Raw genomic sequence first — 16,881 nt, forward strand, 5'->3', positions numbered from 1 at the left:
ACACAACACATATAAACGTCGGAACAAACTTACCCATGTGACTTCCCAGACGAAAAAGAGGCAAAAAAGATTGCCAGAAGAGTCCAAGTGTGACAGCACAGTGTGCTTCTCAGCTCCGTGTGCGCGTGCTTTCGGATTCCCAAAGTGTCAGCGCCGGTTCGCCATCCTCCGGGCGCCTCTCTCTGCAGCGTCGTCTCTCCTCCTCCTCCTTTTAGGCTTCTCTCCTCCTCGTCGTCGTGTTGGTCTGAGGACGCCGCGCACCTCCGCCGCCCTATTTCAAGCGCGCTGCCGCGCTGACGTAAGCAGGAGAGGAGGGAGCGAGCGAGGGAGGAAGACGCGGGGCAACACAAGCGCAGGCTGGGATGGAGAAAGACGTCCTGGGGGGGAAAGAAAATATTCAAATAAAATATAATCACAAATTAAATTATATATCGACTATATTACACTACCACCACTGCCCCCACCCCCAAAAAAGATCTTCCATCAAACTTGCATACGTCATTAATCATTAAGACTTAATGCAAAATTCATCAAGACGATGAGAGGAAAGTCAATTAGAGAACTTGCAGTCGTTGCTGTGTAAAACAGCAAAAATGAAATTGTGCTTATCACGCACATTCCTTTGAGTCTCGCTCTGCTTTAACTATCAAAAACCAAAGACATTTATTGCAGTCGTGAATGGGCTTAATGGCGGGACTGGTGTTTAACGGCCTCGTTTACGCGCCGTAGGTGCAGCGGTTAAATTAGTGGGGGGGTTCGCCTTGCGCAAGAGCGCCAACTGTGCGCCAACTGACTGTCAACAAGTTTGTGATCACACGTAAATTGGTATTTACCAGAGCAGTTGCGATCAAACTTGATGAAGCAGCACGTGGCTCGTCACATCAATCGTATGTTTGCCAGCTCACTTTGTTTTCCTCGTGTTTCTCGCAGCGACATCAAAAACACCGCCGCACAAAACAACACCTACTCCTTAAGCAGCGATCCATACTATTGACAAAAAGCACATGATCAATTCATAAAAGCAAACAAGCTGGAGGCGACGTCTGTAGGCACGCCCCGAGTCGCGAATCGATCCTGCCTAAATGGAACAAATACGTCGGCGCGCCGCGGGGGAGCAGAGGAAGCCAGCGCGTCGGCTATCCCTGGAGCGCCGCCGCCGGCGGCGGCTACGCGATTGCACAGATAATGATGCTAACAGCTAGCGGTCATCATTAGCCGGGCCCATCAGCCGCTTAGCGGTGTTTGCACTAGCTGCCATACATCAGAAACATAATATCCTGCGAGTCTCCCGGGCATATGTCGGCACTAAAAAGGTCTCCTTGGCGTATCTGCCGCTTCTTTGCTGATGGCCAGTCGTAACTCGTCTTTATGCGCCCGCCGCCAGGGCGCATGATTCACGCGCGGGGAACGACGACATTAGCGCTAGGTGTCAGCGCGGCCGTGAAACACGACGCGTGGTGTGGCGGGCAGACAAAATGGCAAGGCAAACTGTGCGCGGACAGATCAATATGGATATTAATTATAGGTTGATGCCGGTGTATATAATTTGAGTTTTTCTCCTGCATAGAAAAAGTGTAGTTTGGAATATTTCAATTCGCAATCTGTGCCCTTAATAGTTGAGCTAAATATGCGGTATGCCATCATCATCATTTAATCTGATTACAAATCAATTTGACAGATTGTTTTAGACAAAGTAGTCATTGGCATCTGCTGTGTCGGCATGTTCCGCATTGATTGTGAAAGGCCACATCTGGACGGCGAATTTAATCATCGTCGTTATTAAAATGGAGGGGAAAAAGTGTTCTATCGGGGCTTGATCATTTTTATCTTTGTGACTGTCGGGACAAATGACAGGAGAATATTCATTGAAAAGCAGTAAAAAGTGTGGATGATGATGAGTCCCCGTGGCATTTCACGCCGTCGCCATTTAGCGCCTTAATACCTCCGACGTGGACAATCAGCCTGAGGTCATTTCACAGGGAAAAAAAGTAGGATCGTAATCCGCCCGTGAGCTATTTGCTACGACATTTTCAACCATTTTCCAGGTTGTTGTACGCTAAACATCAGACATGTTATGAGTGTGGTATGCTGTGTTGCTGGGTGAGGTCATGTCATGTCACCTTTTGCTGGGTTCTGTGTGAAACACGAAGACGTAACAATCTGACATCCGTTTTGTTAGCCACACTTGGTGCTTTTGTTATCCAACGTTATCTGATTTTGGCATGCTGTGTTCCTGTGTGACATAAGCTACATGCTGCCTTTGCTGGGCTCTGTGTGAAACCTAGAACATCATTGTTGGACAAATACTTTATTTAATATCAAATTAGACCATAACAATCTGTAATGCTTGTGAGATGCTGTGCGCTGGATAAAAGTGGCTCCCTTTGCTGGGCTCTGTGTGAAAATATACTTTGCTGTCATTTTTAGGGATCTCTGTGTGAAAAAGACGTGATTATCGCATTATTTTTAATCCTATTCATATTCCAGGGGTAGAGCGACACGATTGATGATGATCGGCGTTGGCGTGGTTTATAAACGAGCGTGGGCGTGCGTCCCTGCCAAAACGCCCAGAAGGCGATCAATAGCGCTGATGTGCATCTCAGCCATTACGTCTGACCTGCAGCCCGCTCGGCGAGCCTCCGCGTGAGTTACTCGTCGCTCCCGTTGTAATTAATACGCAAACGTGATGAATTTGCCGCCGCTCAGTTTTATCACATTAGACCGGTCGCCTTCGGACAGGAAGCAATTTGCAGGTTGGATTCGGGTTTGCTATTTTGCTTCGGCGGGCAGCAATGCTGCTGTTACTCATAACTGTTTGAGATTTAAAAAAAAAAAAAAACTTTTTTTACCTCTGGTAAGGTGAATTTTAAATCCCAGTATAAATTGAACGTTCACAAAATGAGGTCATAATCATAGTTAACTTTTTATTATTTGTATTAGTGAAAAAAAACATCGGGATGATGCAGATTTTTTTTTGAAAATCCAGATGGTGCTCACCATTTTGGTTCATGCCCTAAAATCACGTCAAGAACTTCTCCCAATCGTCCAAATTAAACGTGATTCATTTCCGACCCCCTCCAAAAAAAAAAAAAAATCCAATTGTCGTCATCTCATCTTGTTTAATGGCTCGACGGCGTGCTTCATTGACATGTTAATGAAGTGCATTAAATAGGTTAATCTAATAAAGGGCTGGCAGTGGAATGGGCACAGGCGAATTGCGTGACACGCTGGAAAATGATGGATTTCATCCAATCCCAATGAAAACGATCTGAAAAGGCTCACACACTTCTCACCCTATGCTAACCCCCGCCGCTGCCATGGCCAAATGATCAGACCCGCTGAAGGACCACCGCCGACTTTTTTTTCCTGGTAAAAATGTACACGTCTGCACCAAATGGAATCGGTAGAAAATTCATACCCCAAAGCCGGTTTAACTAAGCAACACTATTATGTACTTAAAGTCAAATAACCACGCGGTCCAAGGAGATTGCAATATTGGAATCCGTCAAACGGTGTCAGTCAAAAGTGAGTTTTATTATCTCCTCGTGTGTAGCAAATATTGTAACGTTCTCGTCTTCACATTCTTCAATACAAAATCATCTCGCTAGCGGCGTTTACGCTTTTTGGGTTCAAAGTATTACAATAATTCCCCCCCTAAGATGGAACACATGTCGTGTGGAGCCGATTGGTTGCAGATGAAATGTCACTCAAGTGTCAGCTGCGAGGCAGCGGCGAGTAAATTGAGATAAAACAAATAACATATTGCCTCGGGGGCCTACGCGTGCGGACACAGCTGAATCTACCCGAGCACGCCGCCGTCCAATAATCCCGGCGCGCTAACGTGACATTTCACAGCACATCAAAAGGTAGATCCTGCGATTTCCTCGCCGACTGTCACACGCGTTGCCGTCTCGTATTTATTTCCTTTAAAATTGCTCTCAGTCAAGCGTGGGTGCTAAATCGGTCAAAGGCAGCCATGACGGTGGCCGCTGATTGCAGGCCGCGATTGGATCGGACGCACTTTCACACTCGGAGATCCGTCACGAGCGTTTGATCGACTCTGAGTGCCCTGATGACAATCCAGGAATGTGTTTTTGATAAATGTTCACAATGATGGATCCAACAGCATTGCTAAGCTCTGGAGGAGTTGGGAAGTTGAAATAGAAATTTAGATTTTTGGTTGGCGTCCATGTCATCAGGTTTATGAGCCCGATGGACAAATTGGTGTAAATCGTTCTAATATTCACCTATCGGAGTCGTTCATTTGCAACAGAATGCTTCATTGTGCCTGAAAAAGAATTGAAAGTCAACAGATTATGTTTACGTCCAGCACGCAGCTTATCAAAGCGTCATTAGGCGGCCGCAGCTACCGCCGCTGCTGCCGTTTTATATTTGCGCCTAATGATGCGTGTAATATGGCTCCTTTCGCCTTGGATGCGGCGTCCCCCCGGCCAGGCTATTTGGACCGAGCGCCGCGTCGGTTTTGGACGCCGGCGCATGTGCGTGTCATTTACTCTTTCCAAATGATAGCAATGACCCTTACCCAAAATAAGCGCAAGGGCACAACATGTTCATTCCACGTGGGCTGCATCGGATTCCCAAAGGAATTTTTAAGCCGGGACAATTGTGGAGGATGTGCTTGATCAAAACGTAAGTGAAGGTTTCAAATTAAATGGCTCTGGAAATAGTTTCAGGTTAAATACAACTGAACAGTATTTTCACTTGTTTCACATCTTTGAAGCACTCAACCAAAATAATAATTTTTTTTTCCAGAAATATTTTTTGCCAAAACAATGCTTTGTATATTTTTCTACCTAAAAATATTTTTCTTTTTTACATAAAGAGATCAACTCAGTGATGACAATGAGGAAGTTGCGTTTGACTGAAACAAAGTCAAGTAAGGCGACCTTGGCGCTGCTCACGCAAAGTTTTCTTTGGCTTGCGGCGGCGGCCTGGCGGTCGCGCGGCCAAGCCGACTTGCACCGCGGCAACGCCGGCCACATATGGCGGGGATCAAACAATTAACCTGCCGGTGATCGGCCCCTCCGACGGAGCGTCGTAATTAGAGCTAAGTGGCCCTGAGACTGCTGCCCACTAATTGGGGGTGGGACTTCCTGCAAGCCAGAGTCTGTGCGACCTCTCGCTTCGAGCCACTCCATGACTCTTTGCTTGTTTGGTGCCTCATTTGATGTAAATAGTCAAAACATTTCCTATAGTTTGCTTTTTTTTATTTTTTAAACAAAATTGACCTTTTTTTGCGACCAAATTGACTACATTTTGGAGTTGCGTTGTTGACGAGCCGTTTGTCCCCACTACTACCGGTTTTCCACTTGAACAGCAGGTGCCTCGATTGCACTCCGGAGGGCAGTCAAACACCAATATTCATTTACAGGTTAGCTAGCGACGCTAACGGCACTAGCGGGATACACATCGTCACTTTTTTTTTTTGCGGCTTTCTGGCTAAAGGCCGATGGAGCATCCCAAGGTCATCTCGCGCTACACTGACTTATGCTAAAAGTCCCAAACAGACCGAGCTGGGCAGCAGCCATCTTAGCTTGTGGCTGAAAGATCACTTCAGATAAGTCCCATAAGAGCATATAGGAAATTTAACGGCAAGACAGGGGTAGGGTTTTAAAAGAAGGTTTCAAGCCTTAGTTAGGGTTTCAAATGACGGTAGGCGGGATTTGGTCATCTGGTCCAAAACAAGGCTCGTAAGCGTGACAGTGATCTATTTTTATGGATCCTCACCCCTGGAGAGACCACACACACACACACACAAGTACACCTGCCGGAGGAGACTTTCCAGGTCAGTGAGCCCAAGGTGAAGCCGGAGCTACCAGGAAAACATCTGGAAATGTCAGTGCTTCCCTCAGGAGCCGCTATGGGAGGGAGGGGCTATGGCGTCAGGTCGGGACCACCAGGGCGGGGTACTCGTTGTGAGCCTTATTGATTGCGGCAACCGATTTGCGGCGACCGGCGGGCAAACAAGATGGATGGACTTGTCAGCGCTTGTCATCGCGCCAGCCCCTGTTGATGCCCCGCCTCCGGGTTAAGTGAGGAGGACTTTAGAAGCAACAAATGACGACTGGCAAAGACGTCCTGTCAAAAGTGACCTCGGGAAGGCGACCAATCGCAATTTTAAATCTCAAATTAAAATGGATGTTTTGGGGGTTTTCAACTTTTTTGCCTTTTTAATGGCTAAGTCACCTTTCGCCAACCTCCAAAGCAGAACACCTGCTCAGCCAGCACAATTTACATTGCAGATAGAGCAAGGGGAAAGAAAAAAAAAAGTCTACATTACTTCCTATTTCTTCATGTTTTTTGACAAATTATTCATGTTGCCTTTTCAAGTCCCTGAAGAAAGCAAGCGCAGGAAAAGACGAAGCTCCGTTTCCCCGCCTCCCCCTTGGGGGAAAAAACTCTGCATTAGCCGAACGCTAACATGCCATTAATTCCGCATTAAATAGTGTATTGACTTCAGCATTTCAAATTGGCCGGGAGTGTTTCAAAAGCGTGTCACTTTTTTGCAATTTACGTGCTCGTTAACCTTGAGCGTCCTTGAAGGTTAAAAGGTGACGGGAAACGTCGATAAGGGACGTTTCAAGATTAGCACTTGGTAAAAACACAATTGGGGTGGAAAGAAAAAACGGAGGCCTCCAAAAATGTTCATTTGATCAAACAATTTCTTTCCTGCAATGTGTATGACGAGCGATTGCAGAGAGCAATAAAACAAACGGAGGAAGAGTTTGTTTCCGAATGGAGGAGGAGAAAGGCCCAGGGTGTTTGCCTAGCAGGGGGTCTGCGGCGAGGGAGTTCTGAGCATGTTGCGCGGCGGGGGGCGGCAAACACCTTGTAGGAGATGGCGGCTCAACCAAAGCTCTTTGTGTATGTGACCACGGGGCTCTGGTCGCTAATTGCTAACGCGACGCCAACTGCAATAGACATTTGTTCCACCACATGCGCGGGGACAATGATTGCGACGTCACAGGGAATTTAGTCAGAAATCAAAAGTATGACTGAGTGGATCTTGTCCATTTTACTTACAACACAATGCTAACATTAGCACGTGTGCATTTGACCTCGTGAGTAGCATTTTCCCAATTACTAGCAATTCCACAGACAGACAGCATTACCTAAGATCCTTGTGTGCTACTCCATCACTCACTTTTGTGTGGGTGCGGTTGTGTACGCGTGCGCGGTTGTGTACGCGTGTCAAGGTGAAGGTGAAGCTGCAGGCGACATCAGCTCTTCTCCGATTAGTGGCACCTCGCTTCAAAGAGATGCTTCAGGTGTACACAACCTGGAACGCATTGACACAGTCTCCCTCCCGGTGCCACAGGGGGCTCCTTGGCTGTAGTTCGTGTGAGGAAATGGAGGGTTTGGAGTGAGCGCCGGGAAAAGCTTTTAGTCGGCAAAAACACGTTTCCTGGGTGGCACCTTGAGGGGGTTTTGCAAGCTGGAATGAATGCGATCACCTAAACAGTCATTTAAACTTGCATTGAATTGCTAAAGATGTGATTTTGTGAACAAATTGTAGATGTGATAGTGGAAAGATTTATTTTGAAACCGGCCCAATATTGCCGGGATACTTCCTGGGTGGTAGAGTTAGCGGAAATTGCTGATTATGTCACTAGAGGAGAGTTTGAAAGAAATAATATAATGTGGTTCACACACAATATACTGTTGCTCTAAATGATGTTCTGTCAAGCGTAGCCGCGATGACACCTGACGATGTAATTGGCAGTGTGCTAACAATGAAAGCTAACCAGCGTGCGGGTGTGAGATGTCAAAAAGTACAATAGTGAGGAAGAACAGTAATAAATGAATGGATACGAATTTCCCCAAATGACTTTTTGTGACAGACTGTTGACGTGTGAGGCGTAACCCACCTCTCGCCCAAAGTCCGCCTGGAAAAGCTCCAGCAAACAAGCAAAGTACTCGAAAATTCCGGCTAGCGCAAAGGAAAGGGAAACGCATTGAGATAGGATGAAAGGCAAGATCCTGGCGGATGAGCCTCGGGCCGGAGACGTTATTATTAGCCAGGAGAGAGAGAATCCGGCGGATCAATGGCAGCGGGTAAAATGGGAAGGAAGGGTGTTTGACTGTTGACGCATCCGCTAAAGGTTAATTAGCAGGTGGAGAACACAATTCGCCGAGGAAGAAGGCCTCCACTTTTAATGACTTCACAAGTTCAGTTTGATACAGAAGGTTCAAAGCTTTTCTTCAGCATCCTCCATTTTAATCAAGTGCAGAAATTCATTCGTTGAAATGAAAACCAAACGCAATCATTCAATTAAGTGAATTAAATCATTCAAATAAGGCACACAGAGCCTGCCCCAGAATGCAAATGGTACTGTCTTACTTCATAATTCCTGAACCAGGAAGTAGGCAAACAAAAATTGAAATCAATACCCCCCTCTAAATTGCTCTTAATCCATTCTAAGAAAAAAATTGATCAAGAAAAATGTTGATTTCCTGCAATTGTCAACTACGCTGATTACGCAGCTTGTTAGGGTTTTAAAAGCGGCATCCATCCATATTCAAAGGCGCAAATGTGTTTCTGCTGAGATCTTGACTGGTGAGGAGAAGTGGGTCACACCTTAACATCAGCCCAAGTGGAATGAAACGCGCCGTAAATCATTTAGAGAGCGCGGAGTCGGGTCCAAATGACGTCGCGGGTTGTAAATGCTCATACAGTATGCCTCATGCTAACTTGTCGCTAGTGGCTAGCATGCTACGTAGGCGTCGACAGGCTAGCTGGCATTTTTGATGGACGCGTGCGACGTCGTGTTCCATGAAGCAAAGGTTTCTTTTTACGATGATTGAAAGGTCTTGGTTGTTTTGTTTTTTTCCTGAGTCGGCACTTTGTCGAAGCGCCGTTGCAGAGCGAGTGACCTTTCCCCCCCCCCCCCCTCCCTGTCGTTGCTGCCGCGTGAGGCAACGTCCTCGTTCATTCATAATGCATATAAGCACGCGGCGTATGCGGCATCTCGAGGAAGAAGACGCACGGGTTGACTGATAAGAAGTGATTTTCCACAAGGGGAGATTAATGGCTGTCCCACCTGCTTGCGTCCCCCTGCGGTGGTCCTTTAAGAGGACGCGATAAGTCAACAATGAGTCTCTTGTGACATTTACTATATCACCAGCTGAGTTTTTATTTGTCACTTTCAACTTGTCCTTAAAACACCAGCTGATAAATGATGGCACTGTGCATAAAGAGGCGCGTTTATGCTACGCAAACTACTCGTACTTACATGCGCAAATTGCCAAACCTTCAAGATATGTGGCGATGGATGGATGGTTACAAATCCAGAAAGCTGGTATATGAAATCTTACAGAAGGATGCAATTTCCCCTTCCAATGTCATATGTCACAATGTCAATTTACACGCGTGTCTTCATGAATGCAGTCATTGCCGGGGCGGCCGTGCTGGGGGCTGGATGAGATCCAGCGTTCACGCTGGCTGCTCCAATCTCCTGAGCCTGATTGAATGGACTAAGCCTTATCTGCTGGTCAATATCATACGCGGAGCTGCGCAAGCGTGGGTGTGTGCGTATGCTTGTGAGTGTGCTTGTAAATGCTTGTCGAAGTAAAGCCGTGCATTGATTGAGTCGTAATAAAGGTGACGATGGAGGGAAGGCTTGAATTTGGGCAGCTCGACGGGGGGGGGGCTGTACAAGGACAAAAAGGAGCACACACACTATACGATGGATGGATGGATGGATGGATGGATGGATGGATGGATGGATGGATGGATGGATGGATGGATGGATGGATGGATGGATGGATGGATGGATGGATGGATGGATGGATGGATGGATGGATGGAGCTTGACTTGTTGCGCTTGACTTGTCGGAGGTAATTGCTACACGAAATGCAGACAGCTGATTGACAGCTTCCGTGACTTCAAAACGACGAAAATAAGTGGCCCGATTATAAAGTCAACATTAGAAGTTGTTTGCTTTGTGCAACATTCGATACGAATAAAGTACAGACTGAAAAGTGAAGACTACCCGTCGCGCTTACGACATCGCCCGTGTAATTGCAACTCCAATCCTGTTGTTTCCTATTGCTGGGAGGTAAAATATCACGTTAAATAAAACCTGAAGTGTAAACAAGATGCCAAATAACTTATTTATTTCCTCCTTCCTAACACGTGAATGTTTGGGTGCTAATTTAACAGCATAAAAAAAGAAGAAAAGAAAAAAGGTGACCACGGTTGCACCGGGTGAGCGCTAACGAGAAAGTGATAAGGGAGCAAATTAAACACGGGAGGCCGACAAATGTGCGAGGGGAAAAAAGAGAAGGCGGCGAGACATAGATAAGAAGCGAGAGCATTTATGAGATGAAATTAATTAAATGTTTGCGGAGAGGCCGCTCGTAATTCACGCTGTCGCCTCCGGGGGGTGGGGGGCCTGGCGTAAACAAGACCATCATAAAAAATACAATTATAATAAGAAGAACAATCATAAAAGGAGGCTATGGACCTGAAAGCGGCCAAAACACACTTGCCTTTGGAGCTCATTTGAAAATACCCAGTTAATGTAGTTCATTTTGCATTTTTCACGCAATGCAAAGCTATATTTTTTTTTATATTTTCCCACCGTTCACGTTGCATTACTTACATTGCCATTGTTGCTAGGCAGATTGCCGAGGGCTCACTTTCGATTGCCCCGATGGGAACAGCCCATTGTCGCTAGCGAGATTACGTAGGGCTCAGTCGGTGAAATCATCATTATTATTGGTTATCACTTTAATGATGCAAGTTTCGGATATGAGCCTAGCTTATAATAGAGTTAAAACTAATTATGTATCATTTATTCACTTGAGTATAAAACAGCATCATCCAGCAGCGGTTCTGAACCCGACCAGCCACTCCATGCGACATTCATCTTAATCACCAGGCAGGCGCAGATGCACAAATCCATATTTGGATTGGGAGCAGATGGTTGCTTTTGTTGAGGAGATGAATTATAGATTAATAAAAGCAAATATTTGAAGGCGGCTGGCGTGCAATTAGGTTGCTCCGTATCCTGGAGTCAGGACCGCAGAGACCCAAAAAAAAAAGCTGCAGGTGCTTCCAAGAGCACATCTGCTAAAGTTGGGGATAACCCACAGGAATATTTTGATTAATTGACCTGCCGTCGCATTTGTGTGTGTGGTTTTTTTTTTTGTTTTTAATTGTGTCCACCAAACACAAACTTTTTACAAACTTGAATTTAGAACCCAAAAGAGCTGAGTGGGTATTAGCTCCGCCCCCCCAAGCTAGTTTCATTTTCAAATCTGATAGACATGTCTCTGGAATATAAAGAAAAGTCTTACTTGAAGTGGTCTGCCATTATGGATTGATTGACTTCGCACCCTTGCTGCTGACGACCGCCTGTCTTTTTCAATGTGTTCGCCGCGTTGCTCGTCTGATGACATTCAAAAAGAAAGCGGCAGTTGATCGATTTTGTGCTGGGGCTGAAATCAACAAAAATCCTCTTAAACAGCTCAATTGGACGCACTCCAGCCCGCGCATGTCGTGTGTGTGCGTACGTGCGTGTTTGTTGAACTGTCCTCGCGCTCAGCCGACAGCATCCTTTCATCCGCATTGATTAAGTGGTCAGACTGTTTGGCCAGAGATAATGTTTTAATTAATGGACTTCAATATCCAATTAAGATGAGATGTAGATTCTTCACGGGGGTCCTTTGAATAAAAGACAGGTGGGCCGAGGGGGCGCTACAGGCTGTTGTTTGGATCAATAGTCGCGGAGAGACAAGTTGTACACAAGGATGAACGGAGACTTGAGATCTATATAACACACCTCCACTCAAGTGGGAGAATAATGAAATTTGGTAGCTTATTTTGAGAACGGGCGGGGCGAGCAATTAGCAATGTCAGCGTTTGAAATGACCTCAGGTGACCTTTGATACCCGCTGCTTTTGCTCGCTATCGCACATGACACATTTGATCAAGCTCTGACCTTGCCGGGTGCATTTATTTCCCCTTTTTCGTGTTTATTGTCCAATAATCACACCAGATGAGGACATGAGGCTAAAATAGACGCTTCAAAAATATTGTCTTTATTTATTTGGTGTCGCACTGGAATAGTGGGAGTAGTAGTTTGTGATTTGGACTTGCTAAGAGCTAACCAAGCGTTCCCACCTCGTCCACATCGTCGCAAAGGACGTTATTTGTTTTAGACCTTTGATGGGTGGCCGCGCGCGTCTCCATCACGGTGGCACAAAGGACGACTCGGCCGAGTGGATTTCAGATCCACGCTGGAAGAATGAAGTGGAGGGGATACAAGGATGTTTTTCTTTAAGGTCAAATTGAGGGCTCTGAGTGGTTTTTTTTTTATCTTCACGTGGCGGCCCAGCACAAAAGGAGACTGAGAGTGCAAGTGAGCTCACGCCGGCGCGCGCCATTTAGCGGGAGGTTCGTTGGAGTGCACGTGACGTGGGAATATTAGCGCGAGCTTTTCTTCCCGCTTTGTCTGCCACATTTGCATGAGCGCAACATTTCTCCTTTGCTTTTTTTTTGTTAGAACTTTTTCTTGCATCTTTTGTGAGGCAACGATCCGTCGTCACAAGTCTTCATATCAACTCACCTCAAATGGAACTGGAGTATGTGCAAAAAAAAAATCTTTATGATGTAAAAGAGGCTCCAAAGTTCACTTGATGTCACACTGCGATAGTGTCAGCTCACCAAAAAAGAAAAATTTGAAACTTTACCTAACAATTTTACATCATTCGAAGATATATGAAATATATAATAAGAGTAAGAGTTGTATTCACGCAGGCCTGTATTCATATTTATGATTTCTGAACTGCGTTTCTGCTTCCGATGGCAAAATACGCCGAGAGCTGATGAAAAGCTGTCCATGAAAGTGATGGCACATTTGCGTCTTTTCATAGCCGCGCCGTGCGGACTCTATTGATGGTTATGACGTCTCTATTAAAAGACGGCGCGCCCCGTCATCTGCTGTCCAACTTAAAGGACGCAAAGCGCACACGCTTTTAATCAGCGTGCCGATTTCCAATCATGGTGACTAAAGAAAGAGCATCAAATAGCTGTCGTCCTCGGGGGAACCGAAACGCCGTCGAGATGACGTGCTCGTCAAAAGCAGCTTTCATCCCGTGTCCGGCACCGTTTTATCCAACCCGTGCATCGTAAAAGTAAATGAACGGCCATTTTGTCCTCGCTAATGGCGGGAATCAGTGCTCCTTTTTCCGCCTTGCTCTGGTGAATGAATCATTTTCCTGATTTATGGTTTGACGTTGGAATTTCCTGAGTTTCCAAGTGATTGCCAGCCAATATGGTACTTATCGATTTTTTTTTAAATAGTGGAAATATTGCTTAAAAAATACAAATAATTTTTAAATCATTAAAATGGCTATATATTTTTATTTGCTTTGTCACCTAAGCAAATTCTCAGGCAAACTTTGTCGTAACGAGCATCTGTTTCTTCCATCTGCGAGGCCCGCCAAACAAGCCCCATGAATATTCACGTCTTTTACGGGCGGGCGAAGCACGGCGAGGAAGACGAGAGTGAGTCCGAGGCGACAGACGCCCATTGAAGGCTCCGCTAATTCGGAACCGCCTCTCCCTATTGTCGCCCGTTCGCTCCCTCTTCTGACTTTATTACTCGCCTCCTACTTCATTCCACAAGCCCGAGTGAGGGCCCCTGCATGAATAATTCAGCCATGTTGCGGGACGATAACTGCAAATTAGACGCGAGCTGGTGTATTGACGGTGACAGTAAAGAGCGCTTTACCCCCATTTAAGTCAAGTGACACTTTGTGAGGCAAGTTGGGACAAATTGCAGACGCTCATCCCCAACCTTGGGGGAAAATATGACGGCTGTCGATTAAAGGCGAAGACAACCTTCCAAATTTTCTTTGTAATACGTTCTGTGCTGCCCAACTCGTCAAAAGACGCTGCACCTTTTCTGATCCATCTCGGAGGGCGGCCATTTTGACACTTGCTGAAATCAACGTTGCCAGTTCTCAGGTCACAACCAATCACGGCTCGCCAGTATATTCCACAAATAAAATATTAATCGTGGGGGCACATGCGACATATCAGAATGAAGGCATTATTAATGCAGTATTGGTGCTATGGATAAAGTAGCATTGCGTCATAGCGGCAGTAATAAGAGTGCATGTTGAGTGCATGTTGAAAAGCTTTCAAAGTGTCAGATAACCACATTAGGAAGGAAGCTGGTTTTCTTTACGTTTTAATTTCCTCATGATGATGATGCCGAAGCTATTAGTATTTGTGGCGCCATTTGGCAGGCCACATTACTGGAGGTGGCGACCTCTCACAGGCAAAGAGAGATTAGCTTTGGGCGCAATTCCAGCGCCAATGTTTTCTTCCACCGACCTCCGACCCCAGCTTCTGCCGGCGTGAAATATGGATGTGGCTTCAATATTTAACGTCTATATCAAAGCCAGCCTCCAATTGGACGCATGAGTTGGGGAGGGGGGTGAGAAATATGAGTTTGATGTCCACGGCAATGTAAACGCATTACTCACGCTGCTGGACTTAACTAAATTCTGTTCCTTCTGCTGCTCTGCTAACGGACAAAACCTGATTATGAACTTAAAACAAAACAATTTCTCTTTACCGGGAGGAATTATAGTCATACTACAAGTAATATTCGCTGAATTATGACTTATTGACCATGAGGAAATGATTCTTTTTCTCGTCATGTCTTAAATGAAGCTGTACTGCATGCTCACTTTGACATATCTTTTTTAAGTGTCAAAAAAAGTAACACATTCCCTCCGTCATGGATGCCATTTTAGCCCACCTGCGCTCAGAAAGTGTTAATCCGGTTAGCCGCGTTAGCTCGCTATCTGTCCTCAACTGCGCAGGAAGCACGTCAGCGTCAAGCGGGCAGGCAGGTAGCGAGCACAAAACGGAATTACAGAGACAAGCGTGGAGCTTGGCAAATGTCGGGATTTGCTTGCCAAAGATCAACGTAATCTGGTAAATGTCACGAGCGCAAAGACGGCTGGAGAGGGAGTTAAAAAGAAAAAAAGCTTTATGGCATGCAGGATTTGGTTTCCGAGGATAATGTGAAGAGGGATGACTCTTGTGAATATTTGAGCCTTTTTGTTTTAGCGACACAAGGTCACCAAGTTATGCTTGGCCTTTGCGGAGGTCTGCGCCGTTCAGAGTGACGTTCCAGTTACGAACGATCGCCTCTCAGATGAAAACCTGCCTCCCTCGCGTCCTTCCCACCTGTGATTCCTGCTCGCCTTTTAGCTGACCGCGGGACGTCAGGCGCTGGCCATTCATCACAGCAAACACTTATCGAGCCGCTCGTAAATCTACCGCTCTGAGTGGGGACGTACGCTTTTCCGGAAACATTTCCCGAAATTACCGACATGAGATTTCATTGCTTCTTTTAGCAGCAGAAAACTGCATGAACATCATCAGTCAATAGCTCCGAGTTGAAAGAAGAAACGACGCTATGAGACGAAAAAAGTGGGCCATTTTGGTTTGAAGGTCCCACGTTTCCAAAAGTGCCACATATTACTTCAATTTGTCCTTCACTGTGTAGCACATATCTGGCTGTAGCTGTGCTAGCTCGCAGCTGCTGCTAGCACCCTCCCCTCCACCTGCTGTCCACTCGTATTAGCATCAGTTAATCGGAGGGGCCAACGGTGGGGTGGTCCACAAACGCCAGCTGGGGTGTTAACTTGGCCTTCTCAAACTCCCCAAAGCTTTGAATTCACAGATTTGGCCAATTTTTGATGAATTATGATAGCCCTCATTTAGATATTTTGATATCAACCATTCGGTAGTATCGGATACCAATGCAGTACAGCAAAGTACTTTTCTTTTTTTGGAAGAAACCGCATCACTAAAGTATGAATCGCATTGCACTGGTATCAATAAAATATATCAGTCGCTGTTGGCATTTAGCCGATACCGGGTCAATATTGTAAGTAAATAAACCTCGCCGAAACTTTGACTCTTTAGTATGCATCAGTATCAACATCTGTATGAAAATTTTGTAGGCCGCAAAAGCGTTTATTTACACCAACAAACTCACGAGCACCAACTTATGTCTGTAAATCCGCTTGTTTGTTTCCAATTTCACGGCTCAAAATGGTGTTGTGCATCAATAACTCTCTTTCAGCTTTGCCTTTCCTTTTCTTTCTTCCCCGCGATTCTTTTCAACGGGAGGCTTTATCCGACGTGCCTTCTGTTCCATTGTGTCGTCGACGGCCACCGCGGCGCCCTCATCAAAGCCAGACTAAAGGGCGACGGGAAGAGTTCAACGCAGAGTACAAAAGAAATGACGCGTACCCGCCTGACACCCACGACTCGTGGCACATTTTACATTGTAGTGTCAAAAAAGATCATCAATATTACATCTTAAATGGGTTTCTTAATGACAAAAATGTATAAATCAGCTGATATTAGTTTTTAATATTTTTTTTGTACATTTATCTTCCCCCAGAAAATAGTATATTTAACAGTCATTGTTGCCTTGTTGATAAAAATCCGTTCCACAAAAGCTCCCTCCCCCTTTGGCAGGAAACGATCAAAACATTTCCCATCAAATGATGCGGGGACTGGTGACGATGAAATAAATGCAAAGGTGGTTAAAAATAAAAATAGCTGCATATGTTCAGGTGATCAAAGCCAGCGAGAGGTAGTGGCAGACAGGCATACAGAGACGCTTGATGATGATGATGTGCCCGTGAAACGGGGGATGGCCATCAAACAACAAAAAAGGAGAGAAAGAGAAAAATGACACAAAATTGCTAGAGGAAGGAAGCTTGTCAAAGGATAAAGATTAATTTTTAAAAGGTCCTATATAATGTTGACAAAAGTCCTGGGACACACCTGGAGGACCCTGGAAAGAGCTATCAAACTCC

The 16,881-nt window shown here is 45.6% G+C and overlaps 1 protein-coding gene across 1 annotated transcript in view; it reads right to left on the minus strand.

Annotated features, from left to right (window-relative positions):
- Positions 1-249, minus strand: part of fstl4 (follistatin-like 4) — a 57,368-nt gene extending 57,119 nt beyond the window's left edge. Inside the window, exon 1 of the mRNA XM_037269612.1 lies at positions 34-249. Within this exon, the coding sequence (XP_037125507.1) occupies positions 34-37 (4 nt within the window). The 5' untranslated portion in view covers positions 38-249. The remainder of the gene's footprint in view (positions 1-33) is intronic.
- Between the last annotated feature and the right edge of the window lie 16,632 nt (positions 250-16,881).

Source organism: Syngnathus acus, chromosome 14 (assembly GCF_901709675.1).
Source record: "Syngnathus acus chromosome 14, fSynAcu1.2, whole genome shotgun sequence".
Taxonomy (NCBI): domain Eukaryota; kingdom Metazoa; phylum Chordata; class Actinopteri; order Syngnathiformes; family Syngnathidae; genus Syngnathus; species Syngnathus acus.